The sequence below is a fragment of the Mobula hypostoma genome, chromosome 8 (assembly GCF_963921235.1).
Source record: "Mobula hypostoma chromosome 8, sMobHyp1.1, whole genome shotgun sequence".
NCBI lineage: Eukaryota > Metazoa > Chordata > Chondrichthyes > Myliobatiformes > Myliobatidae > Mobula > Mobula hypostoma.
In genome coordinates, this window is record NC_086104.1 from 15,042,106 (window position 1) to 15,059,238 (window position 17,133).

Below are 17,133 nucleotides of genomic sequence, written 5' to 3' on the forward strand. Positions count from 1 at the left end.
CATAGGAGACACTATGTATAAGATTGCTGGCAAGTTCCAAAATCCTGGTGTTGAATATGAGCTGTCATCTTGGCTTGGATAGACTAGGCTTCAAGATTTAACACGACAATATGGAGCTATTTTCTGTAGGTAGCCCTATAGTGCACTTGGCTCAGTTATCAAAAATTACAATCCTTCCATAAAAACCTTCCAGAGATCTAGTCATCAACTTGGAGAACCCCATTTGTTTTACGAATCACCCCAATTTTAATGCAATTCCTTTTCACTTTATTATTAAATACAACTCAATCCCAGTTACTTGACTTAACACAATCAAGACTACAGATACAGAAAATAATGGAAATACTTAACCAAGTCTGACAGTATTGATGCGAGAAGTAAAAAGCCAATACTTCAAGTTTATGATCATCTACGTGAAAGGGTATCACCCCAAACATTAACACTCTCTCCCTCTCTCACAGCAGATACTGCCTAACAGCACAAAAACTGCCTTCAGAACACCAAGTTAACTCTGATCCATTAACCACTCATATACACTAATCCTACATTAAATTTATTTTTGCTTTATTTTCCACACTATTCCCTTGGTGAGTATTTTCATTTTCCTTGTCCAATACTTTCCTCAATCCAAACATAAACTATCAAATGGTTTGACATAGAGACCATGATGCACTACACAATTGGATATAATTTGTTGAATACTCACACAATAGCCTCCTTGTTTAAGTACAAAGGGCTGTTACCTTTCATATTGCTCCAAGCAGACATTCTATGGAGTACCCAATTCTGGCTGGTATATACCTGGTTTTGGACCACTTAATCTTGTTTCTAATAATACTTATTCTCACTTAAATCCATACATTTTAAGGCTGTGGTGGAGTAGCAGATTCCTCCACAATCACCACTGACTCTTGAATGCTCTCTAGTCCTCAGCAGCATGGCTGTGGGCAATGGCAAAGCCTCTCATTTTGTATACAGCATTGCACTGAACAAGAAAAAAAACCCATGACATCGGATAAGTTTAACCAATTACCAAGGTCATCAGTCAAATGGGACTAACGGGATTGCTATGTGGGAGCCAGTGTGAACTTGATGAATCAAATATACTCCTTTTGGTCATTTTTTAAAAAAAGTACATTTTAAAGTGCAGTTAATCTCATCAACTGGGAAGAACTCCTTGTGGGATGGAAACCCTAGGTTAGGGCCAATAATTTAATCTGACATTCATACTGGACTCCCTTAAGGATCAAAAGATGAAGCAGTCAGAGCATTGTTGGCAAATCCTTCACAAACAAGAAAAAATAAATTCTTCAGATGCTGGAAATCCAAGAAACACACACAAAATGCTGAAGGAACTCAGCAGGCCAGGCAGTATCAATGGAAAAGAGTACGATCGACATTTTGGGCAGAGCCCCTTCAGCAGGAAGGGTTCTTGCAGAAGGGTCTCGGCCCGAAACATCAACTGTACACTTTTCCATAGATGCTGCCTGGCCTGCTAAGTTCCTCCAGCATTTTACGTGTGTTGCTGGCAAACCCTTGTCAGCAGTTTCTGGACTTCAAGGTTTTTGTATGCATTGGCAAGAACGCTACAACCACAGGCACCAGAATAGAAAAATGCTGGCACTTACACACAGAACATGGCCATTTTTTTTCCCACTCCAGATCTTTGTCTCATCTTCAGATATCCAGCATGCATCCACATCAACAGTTTTTTAAAATGTCATTGTCATTAATGGACTGTGCAAGGCTTGAATTGATCTTTATTTGTCACATATACGTTAAACAAAGTGAAATGTGACATTTTCATCAATCAAATCAATAAGGAATGTGCTGGGCAGTCAGCAAGTATCGCCATGCTTCAGGTGCCAACATAATATGCCCACAACCTACCAGCCCTAACCAAAACAATACATCTTCTTTGGGATGTGGGAGGAAGCCAGAGCACCCAGAAGAAACCGGCACGGTCACAGGGTGAACTAACGAACTCCCTACAGCAATGGAATTGAACTCTGAACTCCACAGCACCCCAAGCTGTAATAGCATCGTGCTAACTGCAATGTTACTGTATTGGTTTTTTATTGTTCTCTATATGATTTGAATCCTAACTTGTTCTTGCATCACATTGTCTTCATTTCAAGACGTCGAATTGCTAAACACAGACTTCAAATTAAAGAATTAAGTTCATACACCACTCAGATTACATAGTTCAACACCCATCAGCAGATGTTCAATTGTTAGTTATTAGGGAACTTCAGATAGATGTATTTATTTAAAAATTGTATAAGGTAACTTACAGATTTTTATGAGCCCATCTATACAATGGTTGGTATAGAAGACTTATAAAAGACTAAATAACATTACATAATTGAAAATAAAATAATCCCATTTAGTTCTCTAATAATTTCAAGAAAAGAGAATGTGCCTCAATTGGGTGCAAGACAGAATCTATTCCTAGTGTAACTTACCTCATGATCATTGTGATCCAGAAGCCAAAAACCTTGGATGAGGTTCACCAGACCCACAGGTATCGCAAAAGCAGGTGGGAAGGATTCAATGGAAGACTCGTTCTTGTTAGGAACAGATGAGAGAACATCCAACAGAAGGTAAATAGCCTTAAAATCAGGAGGTCAAGGTTGCAAAACTTCACACAATGACCCATAACCATTTACTCTGATAATTAAGATCACAACAGATGGCCAGATGTTCATTAATATTAATCATCCGATGAACAAATTTCAATAGATAACTCCACAAAGAATATGGTGCACTCATGATATTAGCCTCATGCAACATTTTCTTCAGACAGATATAAAATCCACATTCATGAGTTAAAGTCTATGCACCAGCAAGCAACAAAGGCACCAAGGTTATCATCAGAGTACAAAGGAAGCCTATTAGAATGAATCTGGGAATGAAAGGGTTAATGTACGAGGAGGATTTGATGGTTCTTGTCCTGTAATCACCGCAGTTTAGAAGAATGGGGGCGGGGAGTGGAATTTCATTGAAACCTATTGAATATTGAAAGCTCTAGATAGAGTGGGTGTAGAGAGGATGTTTCCGATAGTGAGGGAGTATAGGACTAGAGGGCGCAGACTCAGAATAGAGGGACATCTATTTAGAACAGAGAGCAGGAAGACCTTCTTCAGCCAGAGGGTGGTGAATCTGTGGAATTCATTGCCACAGACAGTTGTAGAGGCCAAGTCATTGGGTATATTCAAAGCAAAGGTTGATAAGTTCTTGATTGTTCAGGGTGTCAAAAGTTACAGGGAGAAGGCAGGAGAATGGGGTTGAGAGGGATAATAAATTAGCCATGATGGAATGGCGGAGCCATTCTGACCCTGTGGCTTATAGTCTTATCACTTAACTTGAAGCTGCTGAAAAGATTCTACAAAGATTCTCTCATTATCAAGCAACCTAAGCTTGGTAAATTATCTCCCAAACTAATACAATTAACATTTTTCTCACTGGACTGATTGATTACTAGCCATCTTGATTGTTAACATACTCGGCCCTTACTCAGGATAAGTTTGATATTGCACCACATCAATGCAGTTCGTTCTTCTTCAAGTTCAATTATCATTAAACCATACATGAATACAACCAAACAAAACAGCATTCCGCTGGTGCCAAGGTGCAAAACAGTGCCAACAGTCATACATACCACAAGGCACGTACAAGATAGCAGTAAAAATACAGTCACAAAAAAAAATTGTTCTTTCAAGTGAATGCTATACCATCTGGCAACTGAAGTAGCATTGCATAAACTGAGGAAACTCTCACTTGATGCAGAATCAATGGAACAAATAGACAACTTTTTTATACTTAAGTAAAGTCAAATTTCAAGGATACAATGGCATGCTTTGTTGTCTCATCTACATTCTCCAGTAAATATACATCAAGAAGTGCCTATAATTAAAAATAAAGATCAGTTTAACATTTGCCAAACTCTAATGAATTCATGAAACACAATCTTTTATGAATCATAACTTTACATGAAGCGTTGATGGTGGATATTTCCCAGTTCCTCCTTCATCTTTCTTCCACAACTGTTCGATGTGATCCCCAGTCTCCGATACCATCCCATCAATTAACAGGCAGTCTGAACACCATTTGCCTCTGCATAAAGGAAAGTTACAACAGGAATAGTAAACACTCTAACCTACCCCAGCCAGTATTTTTTCTAAAATTCTTCCTTCAAAAAATAAATTTCAAGTGAAAACAAAGGTTCAAAACTGGAAATTATGATGTAGGAACATAAAAAATCCAAAATGGAGTTTAAGTGTACTTATTGTTCAGTTCAAAGAATCATAGTATTTTACATTTAATCTCCAAGAAATTAATTGGAAACATACTTTGATAAACGCTCCAACTTGTGTCGTCTGTTGGTATAATAGGTTTGAATTACTGGATAGTTGTAGACGGGCCTGGATAATTGTAATAGATCAGTATCATCTAGAAGAAAAGCAAATGGCATGTTCAGGAACTACACAGACTGATCAAGCACAGCAGTAATTTTTTTTAAAAAAATGGTTATTTTGATTTAACTGATAAGAATGTTTATGAATTATCTGGAATTTACCTGAACCCTCTGGGAGTAATCCTGCTCGAGAGAACCATAAAACAACTTGGGCATATTGCGATAGTAGAGTGCCTACAATACGCTTGTTCATTAAGTCAACCAGTCCTATTTGAAAAATACTTAATTATTAATAGGTTTAACAAAAAAAGGTACACATTTTTAATATCACTTGTCACTAACAGAAACAAGTTCTAAGGCTAAACATTTAGCTAGTACTTATCCTTTTCTTGCCAAGTATGGTCAAGCCAGCAGCTAAAAATGACTGGAAAAGTTGCCACAAAATGTTCATTTGTGGGTTAACTGCAACTTAAAAGAGTGGAAAATATTTGGTGTCCATTTGTTAGTATCATTAAGGAAATTAAGTTAACAGGGTTTAAAGTATTACAGAGCACAAAATAAAATTTTGTACATCTTCAACATCTTATTAGTAACAATACAAAGGAATGACAGCTGTAACAGTTAAAGACACACCTCGCTCAGTCAACTCCTGGGCCTCTGTAAGGAAACAGCTAACAATGGTGGTGAGGTTGCTAAGTAACATCTGGCAGTGCTGTAGAGACTGGAGTGCGTGTGGGTCAATGAAGTGGCACGATCCATCAAAAAGTGGAATACCTAGTAGTTAAATGACAAAGTGAGACAATCTAGAGTTACGATACGCCGACATTTTCAAGACAACATTTAAGATCTGTTAAATCTCACTGGAAGATTTGTGGTACTTGCATTAATCAGCATCCTCATATAATAAAAAAAGAGTTAAGCAAATTACAATTTACTTTCATTTATTACTTTGGGATGCTTCATTTGGCTCACATCAACAGAAACATACAATATACAGAAGTTAATGACACTAGCCACACTAAAGAAGAGAGTTTCTGAGTAAGCACTTGTCTCTTCCAAACTAGAAGGTGCAAATAACTAAATGTTTTCAAAATAAAAATGTTCAGGGTTGATTTGCCAATCTCTAAGGAACTGGATAAACAGACTTTAGAGCTCTCATAGTCATAGTCATACTCATACTTTATTGATCCCGGGGGAAATTGGTTTTCGTTACAGTTGCACCATAAATAATTAAATAGTAATAAAACCATAAATAGTTAAATAGCAATATGTAAATTATGCCAGGAAATAAGTCCAGGACCAGCCTATTTGGCTCAGGACTTATTCTGAAGGTAGAACACCAGAAAAAGTATCACAGAACATAATGTCAAGCCAGACTACACAAAAAAGGGATTTCGAACAGCCTATTATGGAGTTAAGTAAAATAAATCCCTTCTTTTAAATAAATCAAAAACCACAGACATTACATTTTCAACAGTGTTAAGTAGCCAAAATATTAATGGTTTGATCCACTTTGAAATGTTAAATTCAATTTGATGTTAATAAGTAAACTACATAAACAAGACCATTACTTTTTCCTGAGAAGGTTAAAATGCACTTTCCAAACATTACAACACATAACAGGACTGGTTTTGGAGCTAAGTTTTAATAGTATGGAGCATGTCAAGAAGTTTAAGTCAAACTTGATCAGCTCACTTGGCTCGGACCAAAAGCATCAGAGGCGCTTTAACAGTTAACCACGTAAAGATGGTCATTAATTACATATGTATGCAAGTACACTAATTAATCGTCCATAAGACCACAAAACATAGGACCAGAATTAGGCCCTCTGGCCCATCAAGTCTGCTCCGCCATTCAATCATGGCGGATGCTTTTTAAAAATCTCCTCCTCAACCCCAGTTCCCAGCCTTCTCCCCAGGACCTTTGATGCCATGTCCAATGAAGAACCTATCAATCTCTGCCTTAAATACACCCCAACGGCCTGGCCTCTACAGCTGCATGTGGCAACAAATTCCACAAAATCAGCACACTTTGGTTAAAAGAAATTTCTCCACATCTGTTTTGAAAGGGCGCCCTCTATAATCGAACATTACAAAATCAATTGCTCAAAGTCTTTCACTGAAAGTTCTTGGTAAATACCACAAAACCAATCAAAGGCCGTGAGAAAAGAAAACCTTCAATTTATTTGGATTGTCAGCTTGACTTTCTACGAGACACACAAGATGGAGAAGAGGAAGTGAAGGATCTAGAAGAGTAAAGTCCTCTTATTTTTGTAGCATCATTAGCAATACGAGCTGTTGAGAGGCAGAGGAGGAGATGGCTGTGGAGGGAGGGGGGCAGAGAAGACGGCTGGGGAAGAATACAAAATAAGTACAACAGATTGACTGAGAAAGGACTCGGCTGGCTGGAAATACAGAATTTTATAACGCTATGCAAGACCACAAAAAAAAATGGTTTAACAAGTTAAGCAAAACACACAAAATGCTGGAGGAAGGCCACGGAAGTAAATTCCTCTTATTTTTGTAGCACCGTTAACACTGTGGGCTGTTGAGAGACAGTGGAGGAGAGAGGGTAGGGAGGAAGAGGGTTGCCATAGCCTTCTGTTCTCTATTGGACCCCCCCTTCTCCTCCCTGTATCTCTTTCACCAATCAACATCCCAGCTCTTTACTTCATCCCTCCCCTTCCCGATTTCACCGATCACCTTATGTTTCTCTCTCCCCTTCCCGACCTTTTAAATCTACTACTCTTCTTTCTTCTCCAGTCCTGCCGTAGGGTCTCGGCCTAAAACATCGACTGTACTTGTCTCCTCCCCCCACCACTGATGCTGCCTGGCCCACTGAGTTCCTCCAGCATTTTGCATGTGTTGCTTGGATTTCAGCATCTACAGGTTGTCTCTTCTTTGTAACAAGTTAAGCAAACATATTCCAGAAAGAATCCCTGTTTGTACTAGTGCATTTAATAACAGTGAAATATAGGAGTGTTGGCAAAATGGGTGAATTGGCAAGATGAGGTAGACATGCAGAAGGCAAAAAATAAGGGCTACAAATGGACCAATACAAAGTCCCACCATGAATGACCAAGACAGGCTACAATAATATGAGTTTGACTTGGAAGGGATATTCTGTATGTTAGGCACATGTGGATAGCAAGGAGATCAGAATAATACTCCAAGTCACAAACAAGAGAAAATCCGCAGATGCTGGAAATCCAAGCAACATTTACAAAATACTGGAGGAACTCAGCAGGCCAGGTAGCATCTATAGTCGACATTTTGGGCTAAGACCCTTCAGCAGGAGTGTGTGTTGCTTAGAGAACAATGCTCCCAGTTTACCAAGAAACTCAAAAGTGATTAAAGTGAAGTGCATATGTTGCATCCTGCAAGCATATGGTGATAATTTCCACGAAGATATTTAAAAATTATACAAATCTAGATTTCTCACTGCTAAAATCTGGTTTAAATCCGAAGTGCTGAAAAACTCTCGAAATATAAAGATACACAAAAACTTGTCATGTTCTCTTTCAAACACTGATTTGTGTTTGTTGAATAAAACAAAGAACACATTTGTGTATCTAGAAATTTAAACTGTAATAATAAAGCTCCTATAACAGAGCGAATAAATATCTCAGTCTCTTTGCTTCAGCTTCCCAGCACAAATCTGTGCTTTAGGCTTCATAGATTTATTATTTACTCAGTTATTTTTTTAATCCAAAAAGTAATAAAAATTGGGGATAGCACATAATATCAAATGAGTAACTGTTTATAGATCAACATGCTGAGAAATACAATACTACACTACACTTTCCATATATAGTATGAATCACTGATGGGATAGATTAAAGTGCAAAACAAAAACAACAAAATAACCACATCAGGCCGTAAAAATGTTTTGATAGATGTGCATACATCTTTAGCTGAAAAGCAAATAGCCTGGAAATATAAAATTTGAATGGTTGAATTTGTACCATAGAAGGTAATTTGTTGTTTCAAATTTGAAAGGTTAAATATACCACAGAAATAAATAATATTCATTAATTGGGTACTTACAGATGTTGTCCAGTTCCTCTTTCGTACGAGTTATTTTTTTCCAGGTCCACTCGAGCACAAAACGCAAACTGGCAGCTGACCGGGGTTGTTCTTGAAGTGAAGAGATTACAATACGCATCAGAATCACACTTAACTAAAGCAAAACATGGTTCATAATATTATTTTTCTTTGCTGTTGTCTGTTCTTTGCTCAAAATAATGGTGGAGAAATTAGAATAAATGAAAACAAGCTTGATTTATTTAGGTGCTCTTTCTTTTATTCCTTCATGAATTAAGGACAAAGGAAGATGACTGAGTTTGATAGATTTAATTTTATATATAACATGTTCTTCAAACTATAGTGTCAGTTGCGCACTGGTTAAAAAAAATCCTATTATTTCGTAACAACACTATGATAACCTACCACTAAAATGATATTTTTGTTCAAATTACTTTTTCCTGTCAAGATGGTGCCAGCAAACAACGATTCCTTGGGTGACATCTTACAGACAGAAAATCTTCGAAATTATTTCACTTTTTCTATGCCTTCTGCTTGTTTGTTTTCTGTTGTTTGTGTCACAGAAACGGTTGATGCCTGTGATGTACAGTTTGGATCTCCGTCAAATGATCCAGCACTACGCCATGTCTGGAGAGCTGCCTCATGGAGATCGGTGAGGAGAACCCGAAAAGGACCCAGAATACAAGCTGACTTGTTGGAAAAAACAAAGATGGGACTTGGAGTCATGAAGAACTCTATCTCGAAACAGTGAAGAAGAGTGAAGCATTGAGGTGAAGGTGTTCGGATCCAGTCAGTGAGCGCTCCTGATGGAGGCCACCAAGTCGATGGTGTTCGGACCCAGTTAGCAATCACTCCCAATGGAGGCCACCGTTTGCCCCAGTCACGAGTTCTGAGTCATGGAAGAACTGTCTGAGTTTCATGTGATTGGGCTGTACTTTATATTGGTCTCCTTCAGTTTTTCGACAATTTTCTTGTGCTCGATTGGCGTGTGCGTGTTTTTTGAAGTTACTGTTGCTGTTCTTTTTTGCAAGTGTTGGGGTTGGTTGCTGTCTTTTTCTGCGGGAGAGGGTTTGGGACGTGTTGCTATTGTCAAAGCCCTTTTTTCTGTGAGCGAAGGGGTCAGGGATTGTATTGTTGCAGATTTTTCTGCGGGGAGGGGAGGAGGGATGGTTATTATTGCTGATTTTCCCCTGCAAGGGAGAGGGTCGGAGATTGTTAATGTTGTCATTTTTTTCTGTAGGGGGTGATGTGTCCGGGATTGTTATTGTTTTTTTTCTGCAGGAATTCTAGGGTCTGCATGTTTTGTTTCTTTTACTTTTTCATGGCTATCTGGAAAAGACAAATCATTGTATTGCGCATGCTTACTTTGACAATAAAATGAAAATTGAACCTTAAAGAGTGTGTATAATTTATGTTTTTCTTATGAATGCTGCTTTCTGATGCTATGTGCCTATGATGCTGCCGTAAGGAAGCTTTCCATTACATCTGTGTACATATGTACTTGTGCATATGACAATACACTTGACTGACATTTTGCAGGTATAGGAGCATGCAATAAAGATTAATGATGATGAGTGAATGATATGAAGATTGGGTGCAAACACCGAATCTAAGCTACATTTTTAGCCTTTATATTATTGTCAACTTACACAACCATATAATGCTGAACAGTATCTTAGGTTGGGTATTGCTTGGAGAAGAGGAGAAGGTGGTAGACAACTACCTAATGATTCTTGCTGGCAAGGATATCTTACTCAAGGTAATTTCCTCAGTAGGTCATCAGAGTAAAACAAAATGTTGATATTTGAAAGAGATAACAGTGACTATGGGTAATTCAAGCCAGACAAAAGAAAATCTGGATATACCTTGCAACACACACACAAAATGCTAGAGGAATTCAGCAGGCCAGGCAGCATCTATGGAAAGGAGTACAATCAATGCTTCAGGCCCATGCTTCCAGCATTTTTGTGTGTTGCTCCGATTTCCAGCATCTACAGATTTTCTCTTGTGTCTGGGTACACCTTAATATAATTACACTTTACTATTAGACCCATGCCTGGACTAAAGTAACCTTCAGTAAAGTATATAATATGAAACTGAAAACATTTGGCTGAATAATTACAATGCACTCCACTTACCCAATTCCTCCACCAGGTTGCATGTTCAACCCACTGAGTTCCTTAGACAAGTTGTTTGCCCCAGCCTACCCTGTCATTTTACAGCCCACCCTCCCTCAAAACTCATTTCTCTGTCCTTCCCTTCTTTGTACTACCCATTTCGTCTTTCCACTCGCAGTCCCAATGAAGGGTTTTGACCAAAATGTTGACAATTCCTTTCCTTGCACAGTGCTGCTCAACACACCGTGTTACTCCAACAGATTGTTTACACCACCACCTTGCATATTTCAGTACAGTTTTAGCTACAGAAACAGCAGGCCATTCATCCCCTTTTGCTCAATCAGTCCCGGGCCCTTCAATTTTCTACCAATCTGAAGACTCAACCAACACACCTGAGAAGATGGCCGGAATATGAAGCTGTAAATTAAAAGAGCAACCGACAAAGCAATATTTTTGAATTGTACATTTTACCATAATACTCATTTTCAAATAAAATTTAATGATACAGTACGGAATAGGTCCTTCTGGTCCTTACACCAGTACTGCCCAGTGACCCACTGATTTAACCCTAGCCAGATCACAGGATAATTTGCAATGACCAATTAACCGGTACATTTTTGGACCGTAGGAGGAAACTGGAGCACCCAGAGGAAACCCATGGACACATAGGAAGGAAAGTACAAACTTGCTTACAAAGGATGCTGGAATTGAACTCTGAATCCACGCTACAATACCATTGTGCACTAAATAATGAGCGAATATTAAATACTTAAACCAAACATTTGCAAATGGCTTACCTTCTTTAGTCCATTGTTTGATGCACCCAGTTATTAAACCCAAAGAACTAGATTCCACAGCTGCTGACAAAATGGCTTCAAGCTTTTCCTCCTAAAAGAGGAAAAAAAAGATTATTACACCTGGATTTGCAATCCAGGCTCCTGATTCAATTGTAAAACAAGGAGAATGATCAAGTAAAGATGGTGGACGTTGTCTACATGGATTTTAGCAAGGCCTTTGACAAAGTCCCGCATGGGAGGCTGGTCCAGAAGGTTAAGTCACATGGCATTCAGGATGAAGCACCCAAATGGACCCAACATTATCTTTGCAAAAGAAACCAAAAAGGAGTTGCCTCACTGAGTGGAGGCCTGTGACAAGTGGAGTGCCAAAAGAATTGATGTTTGTCATGCATATTAATGATTTAGTTGATAATGTGGCAAACTGGACAGCAAATTTACAATGACACAAAGATTAGGGGTGTAGTGGACAGCAAAGAGGCCATCAAAGTTTGGAGTGTAATCTTGACAAGCTGGGAAAACCGGTTGAAAAATGGCAGACGGAACTTTATGCAGACAAACGTGAGGTGCTGCACTTTGGAAGGACACACCAGGATACAAGTTACACAGTGAGTGGTTATGATCTGAGCGCCATAGAACAAAGGGACCTGGGAATACAGATCCATGATTCCTTGAAAGTTATAACACAGGTAAATAGAGTCATAAAAGAGCTTTTTCTGCTCTTAGATTTCCAGTGTCTGCCAATTTTCTCTTGTTTGTGCTTTGGCACATTGGCTTCATCACTCAGGGCACTGAGTAGAGGAGATGGGATGTTATGTTGGAGTTGTATAAGACATTGGTGAGGCTGAAGTTAGAGTATTATGTACAGTTGTAATCACCTACCTACAGGAACAATATCAATATTCTTAAAAAAGAAAATTTACAAGGACGTTGCTGGGACTTGAGGGCCTCAGTTACTAGGAAAAAGTTGAATAGGTTATGATTTTATTCCCTGGTGCACAGGAGAATGAGGTGAGATCTTGTAGAGGTATACAAAATTATGAGAAGTATTGATATGGTGAAGGCATCCAACCTCTCCCTCCCCCCCAGATTGGGTGAGACTAGAACTGGAGGCCATAGGCTTTGAGTGAAAGGTGAAATATTTAAGGGGAATCATCTTCACTTAGAGGTTGATGTGAGTGTGGAATAAGCCGCCAGTGGAAATGGTAGATGCTGGTTTCATTGTAACATTTAATAGATAATTGGATAAGTACATGGATGAGAGAGTTGGGAAGGATATGGTCTGGGTGCAGGTGGATGGGGCTAGGCAGAATATCAAATAGGCATGGACTACATCAGGGGTCCCTATATTTTTTATGCCATGTACTGTTACCATTAAGCAAGGGGTTCACGGATACCAGGTTAGGAACTCCTAAACTGGATCGACCAAGGAGCCTGTTTCCATGCTGTTGTACTCTGACTCTAGAAACACCTGCTTTTACTGAGTAATCAAAGACTCTGCAAAGTGAATCAGTCCCTCATCAGTAATCTAAACACATGGAGTTTAGTTGTTCTTATGACATTGTGTATAGGGGGAGGGGGATTTTGGGGTTGATGTTCTTGTGTTTTGTGCGGGGAAGGGAGGTATTAGGGTCAATGCTCTTGCTGTGTTTCATGTGGAGGGGATTTTGGGAGGGGAGTTGATCATTGTGCTGCCATTTCTTTTGGTTTCATTGCTATTTGGAGAAGAATCTCAGAGTTATATACTTTGATAATAAATGAATCTTTAAATTCCCCCTACTGTGTAGATAACTGGTAAAAAAAAAAAAGGGGAATAGTGTAAGTATAGTGTAAATAGGTACTTGATGGTATGGAGTCTGTGTTCGGAAGGACAAGTTACCATGTTGTAATTGTATGCACTCGTGTGTGCCTATGTATACATATACATATTAACACATACATATATAGAGACGCACACTCACACACATATATTTATCTGTGGCTCTATGAGTACCACACATGAAAAGCAAATTGACAGTGAGCTTCAATTCAAAGTGGAAAAAGTGAATAACTTCCCTACTGAAAAGCATGTTGGAAATTATTTGGTTTAGCCAGCCAGTGTCATGTGGTACAGAAACCAGTCCTCTGGCTAATAAAATCCACATCAACCAACAAGCAGCTATTTACACTGATTCCACACTAATCTCATTTTATTCTCCCTCCATTCCATCAATCTGCTCCAACTCTACCTCTCACCTACAGAGCAGAAGCAACTTACAGCAATGAATTACCATATGATCGGACAAAGTCAGCATGGATTTGTGAAAGGAAAATCATGTCTGACGAATCTCATAGAATTTTTTGAGGATGTAACTAGTAGAGTGGATAGGGGAGAACCAGTGGATGTGGTATATTTGGATTTTCAAAAGGCTTTTGACAAGGTCCCACATAGGAGATTAGTGTGCAAACTTAAAGCACACGGTATTGGGGTAAGGTATTGGTGTGGGTGGAGAATTGGTTAGCAGACAGGAAGCAAAGAGTGGGAATAAACGGGACCTTTTCAGAATGGCAGGCGGTGACTAGTGGGGTACCGCAAGGCTCAGTGCTGGGACCCCAGTTGTTTACAATATATATTAATGACTTGGATGAGGGAATTAAATGCAGCATCTCCAAGTTTGCGGATGACACGAAGCTGGGTGGCAGTGTTAGCAGTGAGGAGGATGCTAAGAGGATGCAGGGTGACTTGGATAGGTTGGGTGAGTGGGCAAACTCATGGCAGATGCAATTTAATGTGGATAAATGTGAAGTTATCCACTTTGGTGGCTAAAATAGGAAAACAGATTATTATCTGAATGGTGGCCGATTAGGAAAAGGGGAGGTGCAACGAGACCTGGGTGTCATTATACACCAGTCATTGAAAGTGGGCATGCAGGTACAGCAGGCGGTGAAAAAGGCGAACGGTATGCTGGCATTTATAGCGAGAGGATTCGAGTACAGGAGCAGGGAGGTACTACTGCAGTTGTACAAGGCCTTGGTGAGACCACACCTGGAGTATTGTGTGCAGTTTTGGTCCCCTAATCTGAGGAAAGACATCTTTGCCATAGAGGGAGTACAAAGAAGGTTCACCAGATTGATTCCTGGGATGGCAGGTCTTTCATATGAAGAAAGACTGGATGAACTGGGCTTGTACTCGTTGGAATTTAGAAGATTGAGGGGGGATCTGATTGAAACGTATAAGATCCTAAAGGGATTGGACAGGCTAGATGCAGGAAGATTGTTCCCGATGTTGGGGAGGTCTAGAACGAGGGGTCACAGTTTGAGGATAGAGGGGAAGCCTTTTAGGACCGAGGTTAGGAAAAACTTCTTCACACAGAGAGTGGTGAATCTGTGGAATTCTCTGCCACAGCAAACTGTTGAGGCCAGTTCATTAGCTATGTTTAAAAGGAAGTTAGATATGGCCCTTGTGGCTACAGGGGTCAGGGGGTATGGAGGGAAGGCTGGGTTCTGAGTTGGATGATCAGCCATGATCATAATAAATGGCGGTGCAGGCTCGAAGGGCCGAATGGCCTACTCCTGCACCTATTTTCTATGTTTCTATGTTTCTATATCAACTTGTATGTCTTTGAGATGTGTGAGTAAACCACAGTATTCAGGAAAAAGGCCATATATTGACAGGGAAAACATGGAAACTCCACATATACACTAACAAGGTAAGGTTAAATGGATGTTGTTGGAGCCGAAATGAAGTAGTTCTACAAATGTATCACTCCAAAAGAGCTAAAGGGCCTCTCTTTAAAAGGCATCAATGAATCCACAGTATTTGAACATCAAAAACTATTGTCCTATTTAAGAAATTTACTAATCACTTAAACTTTACAGACCATGCAACAAACCAGCAAGCTAACAATTAAATAGGAAAGTGATTTTTATTAGTTATCTTCTCTTTACCTATTTCTTCAAAACCTATCTGAAAAAAAAATTAAAACCATCTCTCCAAACATTTATGGTACAAAACAATTTAGTTCAAAAATAGTCTTCATCTTTGCTGACTAAATGTTCATGCTTTAGTCATCTGACAAATGACTCAAATAGCAGATTCATTCTCATCATTAAAGGTCAGGAATGATGTGTCCAACTACCTTGCTGCTCAATAGAATCAGAATCAGGTTATTATCACTGGCATGTGTCATGAAATTTGTTCACTTAGCAGCAGCAGTTCAATGCAATACATAATAGAGAGGAAAGAAAAAATAATGCTAATAATAAATAAGTAAATCAATTGCAGTATATGTATATTGAATAGATTAAAAATAGTGCCAAAAACAGAAAGAATATATATTAAAAAAAAGTGAGGTCGTGTCCAAGGACTTAATGTCCATTTAGGACTTGGATGGCAGAGGGGAAGAAGCTGTTCCTGAACCGCTGAGTATGTGCCTTCAGGCTTCTGTATCTCCTACCTGATGGTAAAAGTGAGAAAAGGGCATGCCCTGGGTGCTGGTGGTCCTTAATAATGGACACTGCCTTTCTGAGACACTGCTCCTTGAAGATATTCTGGGTACTTTGTAGGCTAGTACCCCAGATGGAGCCCACTGAATTCATAACCTTCTGCAGCTTCTTCTGATACTGTGCAGTCGCCCCCACCCACCCCCTCCTCCATACCAGACAGTGATGCAGCTTTCTTAAAGTTTAGCTTAACTTTGATATAACTTTATAACCTTTAGAAGTGTTAGAGATGGTGCAGAGGAGGTTCAGTAGGATGCTGCCTGGTCGAGAGAGCATTTCTTAGGAGGATAGGTTGAGCAATGTAGGGCTTTTTCTCTTTGGAGCTAAGGAAGAGGAGAGGTGACCTGTTAGAGGTATACAAGATGATGAGAGGCACAGACTTGAGTGGATAGCCAGAGACTTTTTCCCAGGGCAGAAATGGCTAATACTAGGGGTATAATTTTAATGTGATTGGAGGAAAATATAGGGGAAGGATATCAGTAGTCATAGTCATACTTTATTAATCCCGGGGGAAATTGGTTTTTGTTACAGTTGCTCCATAAATAATAAATAGTAATAGAACCATAAATAGTTAAATAGTAATATGTAAATTATGCCAGTAAATTATGAAATAAGTCCAGGACCAGCCTATTGGGAGGAGTTGTAAAGTTTGATGGCCACAGGCAGGAATGACTTCCTATGACGCTCTGTGCTGCATCTCAGTGGAATGAGTCTCTGGCTGAATGTACTCCTGTGCCCACCCAGTACATTACGTAGTGGATGGGAGACATTGACCAAGATGGCATGCAACTTGGACAGCATCCTCTTTTCAGACACCACCGTGAAAGAGTCCAGTTCCATCCCCACAACATCACTGGCCTTACGAATGAGTTTGTTGATTCTGTTGGTGTCTGCTACCCTCAGCCTGCTGCCCCAGCACACAACAGCAAACATGATAGCACTGGCCACCACAGACTCGTAGAACATCCTCAGCATCGTCCGGCAGATGTTAAAGGACCTGAGTCTCCTCAGGAAATAGAGACGGCTCTGACCCTTCTTGTAGATAGCCTCAGTGTTCTTTGACCAGTCCAGTTTATTGTCAATTCGTATCCCCGGGTATTTGTAATCTTCTATCATGTCCACATTGACCCCCTGGATGGGAACAGGAGTCACCGGTACCTTAGCTCTCCTCAGGTCTACCACCAGCTCCTTAGTCTTTTTCACATTAAGCTGCAGATAATTCTGCTCACACCATGTGACAAAGTTTCCTACCGTAGCCCTGTACTCAGCCTCATCTCCCT

At 39.6% G+C, this 17,133-nt stretch overlaps 1 protein-coding gene across 8 annotated transcripts in view; it reads right to left on the reverse strand.

The window, feature by feature from the left end:
• ahctf1 (AT hook containing transcription factor 1) overlaps positions 1–17,133 on the reverse strand; it is a 172,030-nt gene that overhangs the window by 41,578 nt on the left and 113,319 nt on the right. For all 8 annotated transcript variants that reach the window (XM_063055491.1, XM_063055489.1, XM_063055490.1 and 5 more), the window contains 8 exons: positions 11,375–11,465; positions 8,464–8,553; positions 5,051–5,191; positions 4,580–4,684; positions 4,353–4,452; positions 3,993–4,116; positions 3,850–3,906; positions 2,466–2,612 (listed from right to left, as the gene is read on the reverse strand). In XM_063055491.1, the coding sequence (XP_062911561.1) occupies positions 2,466–2,612; positions 3,850–3,906; positions 3,993–4,116; positions 4,353–4,452; positions 4,580–4,684; positions 5,051–5,191; positions 8,464–8,553; positions 11,375–11,465 (855 nt within the window). The remainder of the gene's footprint in view (positions 1–2,465; positions 2,613–3,849; positions 3,907–3,992; positions 4,117–4,352; positions 4,453–4,579; positions 4,685–5,050; positions 5,192–8,463; positions 8,554–11,374; positions 11,466–17,133) is intronic.